The sequence below is a fragment of the Crocuta crocuta genome, unplaced genomic scaffold, assembly GCF_008692635.1.
Source record: "Crocuta crocuta isolate KB4526 unplaced genomic scaffold, BGI_CrCroc_1.0 scaffold231, whole genome shotgun sequence".
Classification (NCBI taxonomy): Eukaryota; Metazoa; Chordata; class Mammalia; order Carnivora; family Hyaenidae; genus Crocuta; species Crocuta crocuta.
Window position 1 is genome coordinate 7,091,029 of NW_027528357.1, and position 16,475 is coordinate 7,107,503.

General features: G+C 42.1%; 1 protein-coding gene, 1 long non-coding RNA gene and 1 other non-coding gene across 3 annotated transcripts in view; 2 read left to right on the forward strand and 1 right to left on the reverse strand.

The window, feature by feature from the left end:
- RNF138 (ring finger protein 138) overlaps positions 1 to 531 on the reverse strand; it is a 31,090-nt gene extending 30,559 nt beyond the window's left edge. Inside the window, exon 1 of the mRNA XM_077753828.1 lies at positions 342 to 531. Within this exon, the coding sequence (XP_077609954.1) occupies positions 342 to 451 (110 nt within the window). The 5' untranslated portion in view covers positions 452 to 531. The remainder of the gene's footprint in view (positions 1 to 341) is intronic.
- Positions 532 to 903: 372 nt separating this feature from the next.
- On the forward strand, positions 904 to 6,528 carry LOC144223151 (uncharacterized). The gene is made up of 2 exons (XR_013332596.1): positions 904 to 1,015; positions 5,979 to 6,528. It is a non-coding gene; the product is annotated as an uncharacterized LOC144223151 (long non-coding RNA).
- Positions 6,529 to 7,587: 1,059 nt separating this feature from the next.
- LOC144223172 (U6 spliceosomal RNA) lies at positions 7,588 to 7,696 on the forward strand. The gene has a single exon (XR_013332602.1). It is a non-coding gene; the product is annotated as a U6 spliceosomal RNA (small nuclear RNA).
- The last annotated feature ends 8,779 nt before the right edge of the window (positions 7,697 to 16,475 follow it).

Genomic DNA, 16,475 nt, shown 5'->3' on the forward strand with positions numbered 1-16,475 from the left:
CCCTTCCTTCACTCAGGTTGCTAGGAAACAAAAAGGCTCCACGTTCCCTGCAATTCCTCCTGGGCCTGGGGGGCGGGGGGGCTCCGGGGCCTGAAGACACGACGGAGACAAGCTTGGCCACTGCCCGGGGGGCGCGACAGCAAGGGATGGAGACCCCGCGGCCGGCGGCTNGCCCTCAGCTCGGGAGGGAGGGCGGGCGGCAACGGGCCCTCCGCGCCAAGGGGCGCTCTGGCCGGCCGCAGCGGGCTCCGCTCCTGCCAGGCCGCAGCCCAGGGTCCGGGGCTCGATGCCGGGCCTAAACGACCACCCGGCTCCACGCGGGGGAGGAGGCGTCTACTCACACGTGCTGACAGGCCGCGGTCCTCACAGGCGTTTTGAGCACCTCCTGACAGACAGGGCAGTAGAAATCATCTTCGGTGTAGGACGTGGCCGCAGAAAGCTCCTCGGCCATGGCGGGGGATGAGGGATCAAGACGATGGCGGCAGCGGCGGCTACAGCGGCCAAGCTGGCTGTGGCGGCCCGGGGCTCGACTCCCTANTCCTCCCGGCGGAAGGGTGGAAGGTGGTGCTCGGTGGGAAGCCACTGTGGAGAAACCGGTCAATAGCTTCACTTTTGCTTCCACCCCGACTGGAAGTACGCGGAAAGCCGCCCCTCCGCGCGAGAACGAAGGCCGCCCCCAGGCAGCTGCCTCTCGCCCGAGGCCGCTCCTTTACCTGGCTCCACGATCCNTCCCGTGGCATCGCGCTGCCTGCTGCCGGCCCGGCGGGTCACCGAACACCAGAGGGCGGCGAACACCTGACCGAGAACTGGGGCGAGGGCGGGGTGGGTAGGGCGGCCTCCACAGCAGCCGGCGCGTGGCGCCCGCAGCAGGTTGTGACATAAACAGATGGGTGCCCACCTGTACCCGCCCCCCCGCAGTCTCCCTCTAGCGGGGACTCCACTTCTCACCGATTCTATCAAATACGTTGGATTTTCCAGGAATTTTTCCTCAAAAAAATATTCCCTAATGTTAAAGGTATGGTTCTTACTATTCGTCCCTGACAAAATGTTTTGATCATCTTGTGATGTGTTATGAAACAAGTATATGCCCGTTATGCAACTTCGATCCTCTGAGTAGGAAAATTAAATAATAAGATCCCTCGAGAGGGTTTGAACTTTTCCCCTTAACACAATCTGACAAGTTACAGTCGCAGATGCATTCTTCCACCACCCAACACCTTTGTTTTCTGACAGCTTTGAATAAAAGTGAGGTAGAAGCGTGGATCTAAGCATTTTACCAACGTTATTCACTAGTTTAAGTGCTTCTTTTTTTTTTTTTAATGGGCCCCTAGTTTCCAGGTATGTCTGGATGGGATCACAACCACATGAAAGGAGCTAAGGAAAATCTGGAGCATTATAGAGCATCCTCAATTAGTTTCAGAAAAAGAAAAAATATATATATCGTTACCATGCTTTGTTAAGACTCTACACTATAAGTGAATCATAAACAGAAGCCATTGCATGGTTAATTCTGTCATTTATTGTGTGCATTGTCCTTGGACCTATTAGATGTTATGCTGGTGTCTTGAACTTTGCTCTTGACTAGTTTACACTCTTCGGTGTCTGATGAAATAAAAGGACAAAAATGGTATTTGCTGAAGTATTGTTCATAAGCAGTGACTATAATGAGGATAGGAAGTGGGATGACTGGATTTGTATAGACTTAGAGAAAACCTTATGGAGGAAAAGGGTCTTATACACATCTTAAAATGGCAATTCATAGAATAATATTTACTGAATTGTCCAATGAACAGTAATTCCCTTTACCAAACTACCTTTTGTATTTCTGTTCCTTTTCCTCCCTAGCAAGAACAGTGGAGGCAGAGCAAGAAAGTCAATTTTAGCCTCCGATTTCCTGGGAGGAGAAACACCAATCGTGTTGAGAGGAGAGGCACCAAATAGCATTAGTCTAGGTGCCTGTATTACAAATTTACTTATAAAATGGTTCTTGGATTTCAAACTTCACCTTTTTGATAATATATTTCCAATCATATTTTGTTCATTTTGACCACTTGAGGAAGTAAAGTGTATTTTTAAAAATGATTTTAATGTTTATTTTTGAGAGAGAGACAGAGTGTGAGCTGGGAGGGACAGAGAGAGAGGGGGAGACACAGAACCTGAAGCAGGCTCCAAGCTCTGAGGTGTCAGCACAGAGCTTGTTGTGGGACTTGAACTCACAAACCGTGAGGATGACTTGAGCCAAAGTCGGCCACTTAAGCGACTGAGCCACCCAGACGCCCCAGTAAAGTGTATTTTCTGTTGAAAAGAATGTTTCCCTTTACTCACTGGGAATCCTTAACCAGAACATTAATTTTGTGACTTTATTTTTATTTGCTTCATTCTTCCTCTACGATATCAGCTTTACCCGTGCCTTAATTCAAACATGTTTGCATTACTTCTCATACATCCTAAGAAGTGATTTTTAGGGTATATGTAAGCATATAGTTGACAGTATGTAGAAATCCATCAAAAATGCAGTTATAAGGAAAATATAGTTACCCTCTGAGTGTTAAGCTTAGGAAAATAAACCATATTGGCCAAAAGACACATCTTCTCTCTTGGCAGCATTTCACATGAAAAATTACATGATATTTTTATGGCAGTGTCACAGATTTGCTCAAAATACATTCAGCTGTGTAAATAAAATACAGCCTTTGGTCAGTAGGGGAAAAACCCTAAGTGTTTACACCAACTTGATAAATTTATTCTGTTGCCATAACTTAATCAGTCTCTTTACATTTAGGTTAAAACACTTAAGCTTTTAATATTCCATCTCTCTCAGTCTGCCTCCCTCAAAGTGGCATCTGGGAGGGTAAGAGGGAGGACAAGGGGTAGCTGACATGAACTTGAGGCACTATTCGAGAACCTCAGTCCTGACATCTGCAAGGTCTCCTTTGAATTCTTGCTGGACTATTCTGCAGAGAGGCTAATTTTGGCTCCGCTCTGAGATGCCTTGTGTCCTGGACATTTCAGCTGCTGGTAGCCGCCGGCGAAGACTACTCTGGCCTGACTCAGCTAGGTCAAGGCGCTGTGGTGTACCCTGGTTGATTCAGCCTCACCAACACTGTAGAATCCTCTGAATCTCTGTCACAATCCTCTTCCAATTCCTTGACCCTCAACATGAAAGGCCTCTCATGTTGTGTTCTACTCTCAATAGAGCCACCATCCAAGGTATCCCTTGGGGCCCTCTTCTCTCTCAGTCTGGGAGGGAGAGTCATTCCATCTAAACATTCTGTGTCCCTGACTTGGCATGTAGTGCTGACCCCTACTTTGCTTCTGCACAACCTACAAGATAAGATGCTTTCAGCCCCCTAGTCGTCAGCACTCTCCTCAACCTACCCTTTTCCCGAATCATCCTTTCTTTTCCAACCACAATCCCTTGGACTGGATGTGGACCTTTCCCCCTTGCCACTTACTGCCTTTCGGGCCCTCCCATATGCAAAACTCTTCAGCCAACTCCACCAGGCCAGGTACTTAATGTACTAAAAGGCGGAGATAAGTGGATTCAGAAAATTAATTCTTTCTTCACAAAGCCTGGGTTTGTCTTACCACAGAGCCTCAAAAGTCTGTTTTGTTGGTAAAAGTTGTTGCTTTTGAGGAAGTGAAGTGGGAAGCTGGGGGATGGAATGGGAGAGTTCATGTTTCACCGTCTACCCTTTGGTATCTTTTTTAATTTGTACCATGTGTGGTGTGGACATTCAGCTGGTTTGCACTAGCACAGCTCTGCCAGTCCTTCTCAGCTTGCCCATTCTGATTGGGCAACAGTCTGTCCTGAGTGGCCAGTGCCCATTTGGTTCCAGTGGTTAAATATTTTTAACATCAGTCCCGATCATGTACATAAATAACCTATTTGCTGAAGGCATATTATTTAATTATTAAGCCTGTTTTGGAAATGTTCTTTAAAAAAAATAATAAGAGCAACATTCTTTACATTCCTGATCAATTAATCCTAATTTCTTCTTTTCCTGACCTCACCCCAACCCACACTCAGGCTGAGTAAGAAGGTCAAGTGAATAAAAACGTGGAAGGGAAACCATACAGGGCATCGTGTTCCCATCAGCAAACATTTATAAACTCTATTCCCATCCCCCACTCTAGCAAATCATGATTTTTGTTCAGGTATCTTCTTTTTCCCGGCCAGGCCCTTCAGAAGGACATTTCCAGCTCAAAGGGAAGTACCATGTCTGAGATGAGCCAGTCTGGATGGGTTTAAGCCTGGGCATGTGATTCAGTCATGACCAAGGAGGTGTGAGGGGGATTCTTCTGAGGAACTTCACCAAGTGCCTTTCTTGGCTGACTGAAAAACGAACAAATCGGAATAAACAATACCATGCTACGTCTGAATAGTTTCTTGTCCATCTGTGCTGCCTGGGACCCTGAAACCATCAAGAAACCGTGAAAAGAATAAGCCAAAGGCTAAGCCAGTATCCTGATCAATGGCAGGGCTAGAAGATGGAAGGAATGTAGGTCCTTAGGTAGTTGAGCCCTTCTAATAATCTAATCAACCCTGAAATTGTCCTGCCTCCTGTTAAGTCCTAGTTTAAACCATTCTCAGTTGGCTCTTTGGTTACTTGTAGCTAGAAAGCACCTAAGCCAGACATTTGCTTGTTGACTATCAGATCCGCCTCCCTACCTGTCACCTGTTCTGGTTCTGGTGTATATTGCTGAGGCTGGCCCTTGCTGACTGTTTCTCATTTCCCCTATCAGCTGACTTCTGTCTATATTCAGCTCATGGGAGGCACTGATGAGAGACTGGAAGGAAGAAGCCAAGACACCTCTCTCTCTCTCTCTCTCTCTCTCTCTCCCCCCCCCCCCCCCCCCCCCCCCTTTCCCTCTGCTTCTGGCTGTGGCTTTGTTTTGGTCATGGTTTTAACTTCTGGAAGACCACCCTTCACTCCAGGGTTCCAGAGCCTAGAGCCTGCTGGGCAGTCCCTGCCTTTTCTGAGTGGCTTCCGTGTTGACCTCACTGTCACACATGGTCATTCAGCTCTCCTTACATCTTTGTAATTGTTTTCCATATTAAACATCCTCTTCTGAACTGCTTATTGAGAGCTCTCTTTCCTGATTGGACCCCGATCCATTTTTCTAATTGAATTAACCCTTTAGGAGGAAATAGGAAGGCAGAGGAGAATGAAACACCGCAAAAGTGGTTCCTCTCCCCCAAAGAGAAGGAACTGAGTTACTTGCTGTTGTGAGTTTGAATTCTTTTCATAACTCTGCAAATTAGCACAAATGGAAACACAAAAGTGAGATTAAGTATAAAAAATAAAAAAAATTTACTCTTTTAGTCCATCCTAGTTTGGGACAGTTAAATTTCAACCCTCATAAATGTCGTTATGAATATGCATCTTTCATGCTATTTAATAACATTTAATTTCCTATCAGAAGTATTTTATGCGCTATTGTATAGCTATTATTCTTACTAATGTTCCTATTAGTGGCCCTAGTGGCCCTATTTATCCCACAGAATCCAACTTCCATGTTACCATTGATTAAAATAGAGGGGATATAATCCCAATTTGTGCCAGTTATACTCTCTCTCAGGAAGCTAGAATTGAGATCACGAGAGGTCAGTCAGTTTCTATTAGGACCTAACTTGGAAGGTATGTTAACATGATCTAAGGGACAGCATCCCCTTCCTTTGCCCCAAAAGAGAAAGCCAATCAGTAGAGAGACCAAACCAAAAATGAAACAGACGTTTTGAATGCAGCTGAAATTGTTTCATGGAATCGAATATGCCATCCTAAGAAGCAGAACCATAAATTAGACCAGAAATGGCAGTAGTTCCAACAAATTAACTCCTATTTCAACTTTTCTTTGGTGTTTTTTTTTAATCTTTGAGAGAAATATGTAAATTTAAAACTAAAGCATCTAAACAACTTTCCTTTCTCTTCCTCACCATTTTTCTTTTTCTTTCCCTGCTCCCCTTTACTTCACAGATTTATGGACATCCTCTGGGCACATGGCTTAGATAAAGACAACTGTAACAAGATTAGTTCCAGTGTAACAATGGAGGCAAAAGCCTGACACCAGTTCTAAAAAGCAAACAAAGCACCTAAGTTTTGGAGAAGTAGAAGAATCTTCCAGCAGAAATACACACCCTTCCTTCTATACATACATTTCAGTTATTCCAGCCATTCCCTTTCAATACATATTGCATACACTGCTTCTAAAGGAGAAAATCCAAAGTACCTTCCAGCTCTGCTCCAAGAGGCAATGTCATGAAACTGCTTTTTTCCAGTCCAGTGTCTCCAAATACTTTATTCCTTTAGTAGACCCTTAATCTGATCTAGTTTAATATCGCATGCTCCTACAGCCTTAGACTAACTCAAAAATGTCGTCCCTATCAACCAACTTTTACATACCACAATGTAGAGCAAATATAACTACTATGAAAACTTACATTTAAAACGTGGAGAGAAGGGAAGAAATCACAGGATATGTACCATTTTCAGCTGGACAGATTTAATGAAGCAAAGCAGAGAAGCACTGAGTCTCATGGGCATCATTTGGTTGACTTGACAGTGGTGACAATTCTCTTGTCAACTAATGTGGCTCTCTAGTATCGCCTTCTGGAATCATTCCTATTGCCAAGGGAGCACCTAAAAGGACATTAGAGTAGATAACCTGTTTGGGGAGAGGGAAGGGGTATACTGCATTTGCAATTCACTTGTTAACCGTACCAGGTACAAGAATGGCCTGAGGCTGTCTAAAGAATTAAGACATTCTATCCCATTGATTTCAGTGAATCACAGGCCTGTTATACAGACTGGGTTTTGTTGGTGCTACAGTTCTAATAAAACCACAGTCACCTGTCAGTTTCACATTACGGTAATTTCCTAAAATTAAACACCAAAAACTTTATCAGGTCAGCCTGGCTGCTAAGTGAAGAACCAAGTCTGGGCTATACTCATAGATTTTCTGTTTCTTAGCTGGAACTCTGGGGACAACATGTACCCAGTCTGACAAACTTTGTCTTAGGACAGGATGGGTGAAGAAACTGACTGGAGTGGCAGAGAAGTCTTCTTTCTCTTCTAGACTAGTACCCTGCCCCCAGACTGAATTCCAGTCCTAAAATGTAGTTTGCAATGGTAGTGTCATCCTGTTTGTCAGGAGGGGAGCCAGTGTGAGGTGCCGTGGTGTGGCCCAGGGTGTCAGGGTAACCACATCCTCCATTAATTCCCCTCTGTTGTAGGTGACAGGATACCCATGTTCTCAATCATCATTTTAATCTTCTACAGAGAAAGTAGTGTGAGTCAGAGAACTTGACCTCTGTATTTCAGACTGTTTCGATTTGGACCTCAGCATTATTAGTTCCAAACTCCTCTTTTTTTCTGTTCACATTCAGGAAAATCTTAGGTGCATGCAAATTTGTTGTTACACCTTACTGAAGGTACTCAGGAAAAATCAATCTGATTTATCAGTTGAGGGGCAATCTGGGAAGGGAAATCACAGTAATTTGAACAGAGAAAGTTTAATATAAAATTTTTCTAACTAATAGGGGATTGGTATAAGAAGTACAGAGGACTCAAAAGAATATAGGCTTGAATGCTTGTTTTAGCAGCATATGTACTGAAATTGGAACCATACAGAGAGAAGAGTAGCATGGCCCCCGCACAAGGATGACATGCAGATTCATGAAGCGTTCCATCCTGCACAATAAAAAGTTGAAATGGAGTACCCAGAGAAGCGCCCGACCACCAAGGGATGGAAATCCAGACCTTGCTGGAGAGGACCCGCCTGGGGTTCACCGGATGGCAGAGAAGTCTCTGTGGTATAATGCTGGTAGAAGCATGCAGGGTGCAAGGGAAAGCTTTTACAGAGAAGGGTCCGTTGGAGGCATTCTGTTACAAAACCATCCAGGGGGACGTTGGAGGTGGATGCTGTCTGCTGGGTGCTGCTGGCCACTGTGCATTGCAGAAACTGAGGTTGGCTCTGTGCGCTGTGGGAAACAAGCCTATACCAGCAAATATATACCCGGGGAAACAAAATGCCTTTCCTCTTGCAGTTTCTCTCTAGTGCCCTCTGTTGGAAAAACGTATTATTGTGTTAGTTGGCAAAGGAAAAATATCTAAGCTCCCAGATCTATCTTCCCACCGTAAGCAAAAATAATAAATTTGGAACTGAGAATTAATAGACTGATAACTGGCATACTGACCCACTAATGATTTGCTGCTAAGTTTTCTAAGCTTTACCCTTCATAGCCATATGCTTTAGGCTCAATAAACTTAAGGATATAGTGTAGGCAATTGCTTTGTATCTACCTACAAAATCTTATACAATGCAGGAATATTTACTACCCCAACCCTCAACTTAGCTGCAGGTAAGCTAGGTCTGCATTTTCTCTGATGATCTGAAATAGTAATCCATTTCTGGTATTGATGTCTGTATCACTTAGGACTCTAAGGTTGTACATTACAGAACTCAATTTGAACTAGTTAATGGGGGAATGCATTTTTTTAAAAAATTTTAATGTTTATTTATTTTTGAGAGAGAGAAAGACAGAGTGTGAGCAGGAGAGGGGCAGAGAGAGAGGGAGACACGAAATTTAAAGCCAGCTCCAGGCTCTGAGCTGTGAGCACAGAGCCCAATGTGGGGCTCAAACCCACAAACTGTGAGACCATGACCTGAGCCAAAGTCGGACGCTTAACCAACTAAGCCACCCAGGCACCCCTGGGGGAAATGAATTTTAAGAATGCAGAAATATTGGGGCGCCTGGGAGGCTCAGTAGGTTAAGGTTAAGCGTTTGACTTTGGCTCAGGTCATGATCTCACAGCATGAGTTCGAGACTTGTGTCGGGCTCTGTGCTGACAGCTCAGAGCCTGGAGGCTGCTTTGGATTCTGTGTCTCCCTCTCTCTCTGCCCCAACTCAACTTGCACTCTGTCAATCTCTTACTTTCTCAAAAATAAATATTTAAAAATAATTTTAAATAAAGGATGCAGAAATATTGCATGGAATCCCTATCAGTCAAGTTTCTTTGCCCTGCAAGTAATAGAAATCCAAGTATTAAAATGGCTTAAGCTGGGGCGCCCGGGTGGCTCAGTCAGTTAAAGTGTCTGACTCTTGGTTTTGGCTCAGGTCATGACCTCACAGTTTGTGAGTTCAAGCCCTGAGGCAGGCTCCACGATGACAGCACAGAGCCTGTGAACGATTCCCTGTCTCTGCCCCTCCTCTGCTCTCTCTGTCTGCCAAAATAAACAAACTTAAAAAAAAAAATTTTTTTAATGGCTTAAGCAATAAATAGAATTCTCTAGTTCACATAATTCCAGTGGTAAAGCTGAGATGATATGTGTTTCAAACCAGAGGCCCAAAATATATCCTCAGGATTTAGTTTTTTCACTTTCTCTTGGCTCTGCTTTCCTTGGATTCCCTTTAGTCCCAGGCAGATTCTTCCCTCATAGTGGTCCCCAAATACTAGTTTATTTGAGCTGAAGATACTCAGTGTGAGAAACAACACTAAGAACAGCACTGCAACAAAAACAAAAACTGCCTTCTTAAGAGTTTCATCAAAAATCCTATAATTAAGTGATACTAATCCAGATTGGTGACTCAAAACAATAAATATCTAAGAGAAGGTACAACCACTGCCAGTAGGGGAAAAAGAAGCAAGCAAAGCTGTGTGCCTTAAACTTTATCCCAAGTCTGGAGAGAGACCAGTGGGCGGAAGAAATAGCAACAGGGAGGAGAGTTGTTCAGTCTCTATATTTAAATACTTTATTTTTGAAATCTCAAGAACTTTACCAGTGAGATGATCCCTCTTTCCGAAATTTCACTGACAATTATAATTTCCCAAGCTGGCACAGAATTATATACACACTGTCATATTTAGTTTACCCACATATGAATTTTGCTTGCTTGTTTGTTTGTTTGTTTGTTGTGGTAAAAATAAACATAAAATTTACCATTTTAACCATTTTTTAAGATTTTATTTTTAAGTAATATCGACACCCAACATGGGCTTCAAACTCATAACCCCAAGATTGAGAATTGCATGTTCCACCAACTGAGCCAGCCAGGGGCTCCTCATTTTAACCATTTTTAAGTGCATAGTCTAGTGTTAACTATATGCACCTTGTTATATGACAAGTGAACTTTTCCATCTTTTGGACCTAAAGCTCTATATTCGCTGACCAACAACTTCCCTTTTCTCCTCCCCTCTTGCCCTGACAACCACCATTATATTTTCTGTTTTTAAGAGTTTGACTCCATTATTAAAATTTATTAGAAAGTTATTATTTCTCTTTCGGATAGTTTTCCAACCAGTGTTCCTTAAGACTGAAAATTTGGAGAACACACTTTTGAAATACTGTCAAAGGACAGTATGATTTTACTTATAAAATTTTGACCTTCTTCCATACATTAATAAAATGTGTCAAAGGGACAAAGCGAAATACACTTAGAGGCATAGTAAAATATGTATGTATTTTATATCAAAACATATAATAGTCTTTCAAACATTTTCTTCATTTTATCTGATTACCCAGGCTAGGTCATTTTATTTGGTTACCTAAGTGAACTCTGTAGCAAATTACTACACTGTATAATGTGGAGCAAATTAAAATCAGCAACTGTAATATATAATGTACAATGGTCTCTCAGAATTAGCACCTTACTTCCAAACGTACTGAATGAAGGCAGAATAATACTGCTTCTCCTGTAAGATCTATACCAGTGGCCTAAATTGCTACTTAAGAGCCCTGTCGCTGAGAGAAGCTGTATAGTAGATTGGCTCACTTGACCTGCGGTTGTATATCTAGAGAAAAGAGATGCATACAGCTCAAAGGCTTTACTCATTAAGAACATCTTGCCTATACTCCTCAAACTATAATTTATTTACTAATTTTTCCCCAGATATTTGTTAAATGCCTAAAGATGCATGGCATTGTGCTAAGTTCTAGGTAAACAATATTGAGCAAATTCAGAGATAAAGCTGCTGTCTTTATTATAATTTTGCTCCCCAAATATACTTTACTAGTAAGAAAAAAATATGCTAAGGAGCTAACATGAGTATTCTAGTCCATTTATCAGCCATCAGCCATTCATTTTTCCATCCAACAAACATGTTACAATAAACTGTCTTCCCCCCCAATTCATGTATTGAAATCCTACCCCCCCCCCATGTGATAGTATTTGTAGATAGGGCTTGAGAGAGGTAATTAGGATTAGATGAGATCATGAAGGTGCCCTCATGATTGGATTAGTGCCCTTATAAAAGAGTTTTCTTATGTTCTCTCTGTCATGTGAGGACACAGTAAGAAGGTGGCCACCTGAAAGCCAGAGACCTCTCACTAGAAACCAAACCCTGATGGACCTTGATGTTGGACTTTCCAGCCTTCGAAACTATGACAAAGTAAATTTCTGTGGTTTAACCCACCCCGTATATGGTATTTCATTATGACAGCCCTAGCAGACTAAGACATACTTATTGAGTTTATAGTAAGGCTCTGTGAAGGTAAAGATAAATGTCATTCATTGCCCTCAAAGAAATTCCAGTCTCGTGAGCATTAGGCATATAAATAAAAAAATATGATAACTGTAGCAATGGAGGTGTGGTCGAGGGATAGTGATGACATAAAGGATGGTGTCGTTGACTTTACTTGGATGGCTGAAAAAAGTCTTTTCAGAGAAATCATGATATTTATTTTAGCCAAGGAAGAAGTATGCAAAATCACGGAGGCATGAAACATTGTGATTTATCAGGGGTAGGAGGACTAGAGCAACAATAAAATATTTCCTAAGAATTTGGAAATATTGAATAGGATTGCTCTCTGGGAGTTAAATTAAAACCAACCATAAATGCCAGAGTTTAAATGTGATAATTTAGGTATAAAATCATTCCCAGACTGACCTGACAGTAAACTGAAAAATGTATTAACGTATTTAATGACAGTGTCAATCAAAAGGCCACATTTTAAAAATTATTGGACTTGGGACATCTGGCTGGCTCAATTGGTAAAGCATGCAACTCTTGATGTCTGGGTCATGAGTTTGGGCCCCATACTGGGTGCAGAGATTACTTAAAAACAAAACAAAACCAAAAACAACAAAGAAAAAGAGGTCTTTAAAAAAATAAAAAAAATATTGGACTCTAATTTATACCCTCCTTTTTTTTGTTGTTAATACGAATGGCAGTACAATAAATATAACCCTGCACATAGATTCCATTTTGGATTAGAGTCCCAGGAAACATTTCCAGAAGTAGAATCATTGTGTCGGGATAATACCACTACCAAATTGCTTTGGAATGTGTACATTATACCACTAACGCTACCCTACCACAATGTGTCAGTTCTACCACATCTTTCTTGTGTGAAGAACTATCGATTGAGAAATTTTGCTGACAGGCTGATTGAAAAAAAATATCTATTGAGAGATCATGCTATGCCAGACATTGTGTTAAGAGAAAAAAATTATATCATTAGAGTTTTTTGTTTAATATCTTTGATCACTAGTCATATTTGCATGTTTTATATTGTAAACGTGCTTTACAATGTTTCTTCATTGTTAACTATGTTTTTACATTCATTGAATATTTATTATTATGGCTGAATGTTATCTCTCAAAATTCATGTTAAAGTCCTACCCCCCAATGTGATGGTACTTGGAGTTACTACATTGAGAAGTAACTAGATTTAGACAAGTTCGGAAGAGTGGATGCCCCCGTGATGTGATTAATTCTTTAATTAAAAGAGGAAGAGAACAGTTTGCTGTGACTCTGCTATATGAACGTGGCCATCTAAAGGGCAGGTACGGGCCTCACCAAGAACTGAATCTGCTGACACCTTGCTTTCGAACTTCCCAGCCTCCAGAACTATAAGAAATAAATGTCTGTTGTGTAAGTCACCCAATCTATGGTATTTTGTTATAATAGTCTGAGCTAAGACACTTACCTATTGAGGTATTCTTATGAATTCTAAGATCATGATCTGAGCTTACTAATTTCAGTGATGCCTGGGTGACTCAGTTAAGTGTTCAACTCTTGATTTCAGCTCAGGTCATGACCTCACAACTCATGAGTTCAAGCTTTGCATTGGGCTTTGTGCAGATAACACAGAGCCTGCTTGGGACTCCCTCTCTCTCCCTTTCTCTGCCTTTCTCCTGTGATCTCTCACTCTCTCAAAATAAATAAATAACTTTTTAAAAAAGTAAAAAATGAAATGCTCATTAAGGTGTTGGGTAGGGGAAGCTTGGACGCCTCAGTCAGTTAAGCGTCCGACTCTTGATTTTGGCTCAGGACATGGTCTCACAGTTCATAAGACTGAGTCCCATGTCAGGAGGATCCTGCTTGGGATTCTCTCTCTCTCCCTCTCTCTCTGCCCCTCCGCCCTCAAAATAAATAAATAAACATTAAAAAAATTTAAGATGGATAGTTTACTGGTGTATACCTGCACTCAAAGGATTTATAATCAAGAGAGGACACTGAATAAAAATGAAAATAAACATGTAAACTAATTTCAAATTCCTTTTTTTAAATGTTTTATTTATTTCTAGGAGAGAGAGAGAGACAGCATGAGTAGGGGAGGGTCAGAGAGAGAGGGAGTCACAGAGTGAAACAGGCTCCAGGCTCTGAGCTGGCAGTTAGCACGGAGTCCGGCGCGGGGCTCGAACCCACGAACCACGAGATCATGACCTAAGTGAAAGTTGGACGCTTAACTGACTAAGCCACCCAGGCGCCCCACTAATTTCAAATTCTAATGACAGTTAAGAAGAAACTATGGTAGGCAAATGACAAAATGGGGAAGAGTCTTTGGCTAGAGTTATGAGGAAAGACATGATGAGAAATGACATTTAAGCTGAGAGTTTGAATGATTCAGAGGCAGACGCGCCAAACTTTGGAGAAAGAGACTTCAAACAAAAGGAATAGCAAGTACCATGGCACAGGGATGCTTGTAACCTTGGTGTGTTCAGGGAACCTAGGGACCAGTGTGGCTGGTATGGATCAAGGGAAAGAGTGTAGTGAAGTGAAACTGGAGAGGTAGGTATGGGCCAGATCATGAAAGTCTTTTGAAGAGAATGGAAGGCATTTGGATTTTATTCTAGTAATAAGGGGAAGCCTTGGGAGCATTTTACGCAGTGGGGAGGGAAAATGACATAATCAGACATCTGGTTTTGAAGATCCTTCCGACTGCTGTATGTATAATGGACCATAATGTCCTAAGTGGAGACAAGAAGGCCTGCCTACTGCAGGGATGAAGATGGTTTCGATTAAAATTGTAATCGCAGAGATGGTGAGAAATGGATGGATTTGAATACATTTTGATAAGTTGCTGATGAATTCATCAGAATTTCAGACATTCTAATTCTACATCTGGGGAGGGCCCAGAAAAATGCAATAACAAGTAAGACAAGTGGTTCTGATGAGGTATCCTGACAAAATACATTTATAAGGAACTGAGAACGCACTTGACATTTCTTTTAATGAAAGGAAAAAGTGATTTAAAAAATGAAATTATTGTTTTATGTTTGAGAAATTGAAAGATCTTTCATTTGGTGAAATGATCCCAAACTTTGAGTAAAATTAAGCAAAAATTACCATAGCAAAATGAGTATCAGTTCATGTTTCTAAAAAGCTAGTCTCGTTTTGACTTTTTGCCTCTCCTTTCGATATGTGGGTTTTTTTCCCTTTTGTTTCTTTTTTTTTTTTTTCCTAGGAGAGAGAGAGAGAGACAGGGTGAGCAGGGGAGGGTCAGAGAGAGAGGGAGTCACAGACTGAAACAGGCTCCAGGCTCTGAGCTGGCAGTCAGTACAGAGCCCGACGCGGGGCTCGAACCCACAAACCGCGAGATCATGACCCAAGCGAAAGTCGGATGCTTAACCGACTAAGCCACCCAGGCGCCCCATCCCTTTTGTTTCTTTTTAAGTAAACTCTACCCCCAAGGTGGGTCTCAAACTCATGACCCCAAGATCAAGAGTGGCACACTCTACTGACTGAACCAGCCAGGTGCCCCTCTCCACCACTATTTTTAATACCTTTCCCCTAGGGACCGCCCGCTGTCTACCAACTCTTCCCAGTTTGTGCTTCTGCGTTATCTCCCGATATCCAGTTCTCTTCTACCTTAGAAGATTTTGTGTCCCCAATGCCTTGAAATTACATATGGCCATGACTTGCTTTGGCAAATGCAGTGTGAGTGGAATGACCTGTGTAATCAACTCTTTAGCCCATTGTGGTGAGGGGTGGCTGGGGAAGCCCATGATAATATACAAATGCCATGAGATCAAAACAGTCTGGGATTCTGAGACTGCAGAACAGGTCTCTGGACAATAGGCAGGATCTACAGTTGACTGGGTGAGCCCGGGGGTCTGAGGTGGCTTGTAATTGCAGCATGACCTAATCTATATTGATTATTCTCTCCCTGGGGGGCTCACCTTCACTGGGCTCTCATATGGCTGCTCTGTGGCAATGATTAGCCTTATTCCAAGACCCATGTGTAGTCTTCTCTGAAACCCCCAAGATTAAAATACCAGATTATTTTCCAGTAATAAGCTAGAAATAAATATTTCTTAGCCTTAAAGATCTCAGACATAGGTGTCCCTCTGCAATGTATTGTCTTATTTTCAGTGAAGATAATCTAGGTCATAAAGGTAAGTCTTTTCAATCCATTCTGTGTTGCTTCTATATTTTAGGATGTACTCAGTAAACAGTCATCAGAGGTCATGTCAATAACCCCTGTGTTCTGTCCTGTACCTCTTCTTGCGGAAAACCCCAAAAGCTTTCATCTGTTTGAATATATTTTGATCTGAGGTATACATGGTTGTTACCCCAAACATAGTATGTATTTAGCAAGGAATAGGAATTATAGAGTCTATTTACATCTTACATTTTAAATTTCAACGAAGCCCTTTGGATACAGAACCAGTACTCCATGATGCTCAGCATTACCTTGGCCTAAATCTTGGTTTCTAAACCTCAGTGTAATTCTTTGCTGTGGAGAGTTGTCCTATATGTTGTAGATGTTGAACAGCATCCCTGGCCTTTACGTAGCCACATCCCTGGCCAACAGCGCACCTCAGCTCTGACAACCAAAAATGTCCCTAATGTTGCCAAATGTCTCCTGCGAGGCAAAATGACCTAACGACTGGCCTAAATGAAAGCATATGTTTGTGATAGATATCCCTGAACAATGACAACTTAAAAAGCTAATTAGGTTTGTATAAAAAACTATCAAGATCCGTATTTAAGAACAGACACAGTAGGGGTGCCTGGATGGCTCAGTCAGTTGGCTGCCTTGATCTTGGCTCAGGTCATGATCTCCTTGTTCATGAGATCGAGCCCTGCGTCGAGCCCTGCGTCAGCCTCCTCACTGAAGGTACTGAGCCTGCTTGGGATTCTCTCTCTCTGCCCCATCCCTGCTCTCTCTCTCTCTCAAAATAAATAAACATTAAAAAAAAAAAAGCAGACACGGTAGATATTTTAATGAAAGCAATGGTCCTGCCA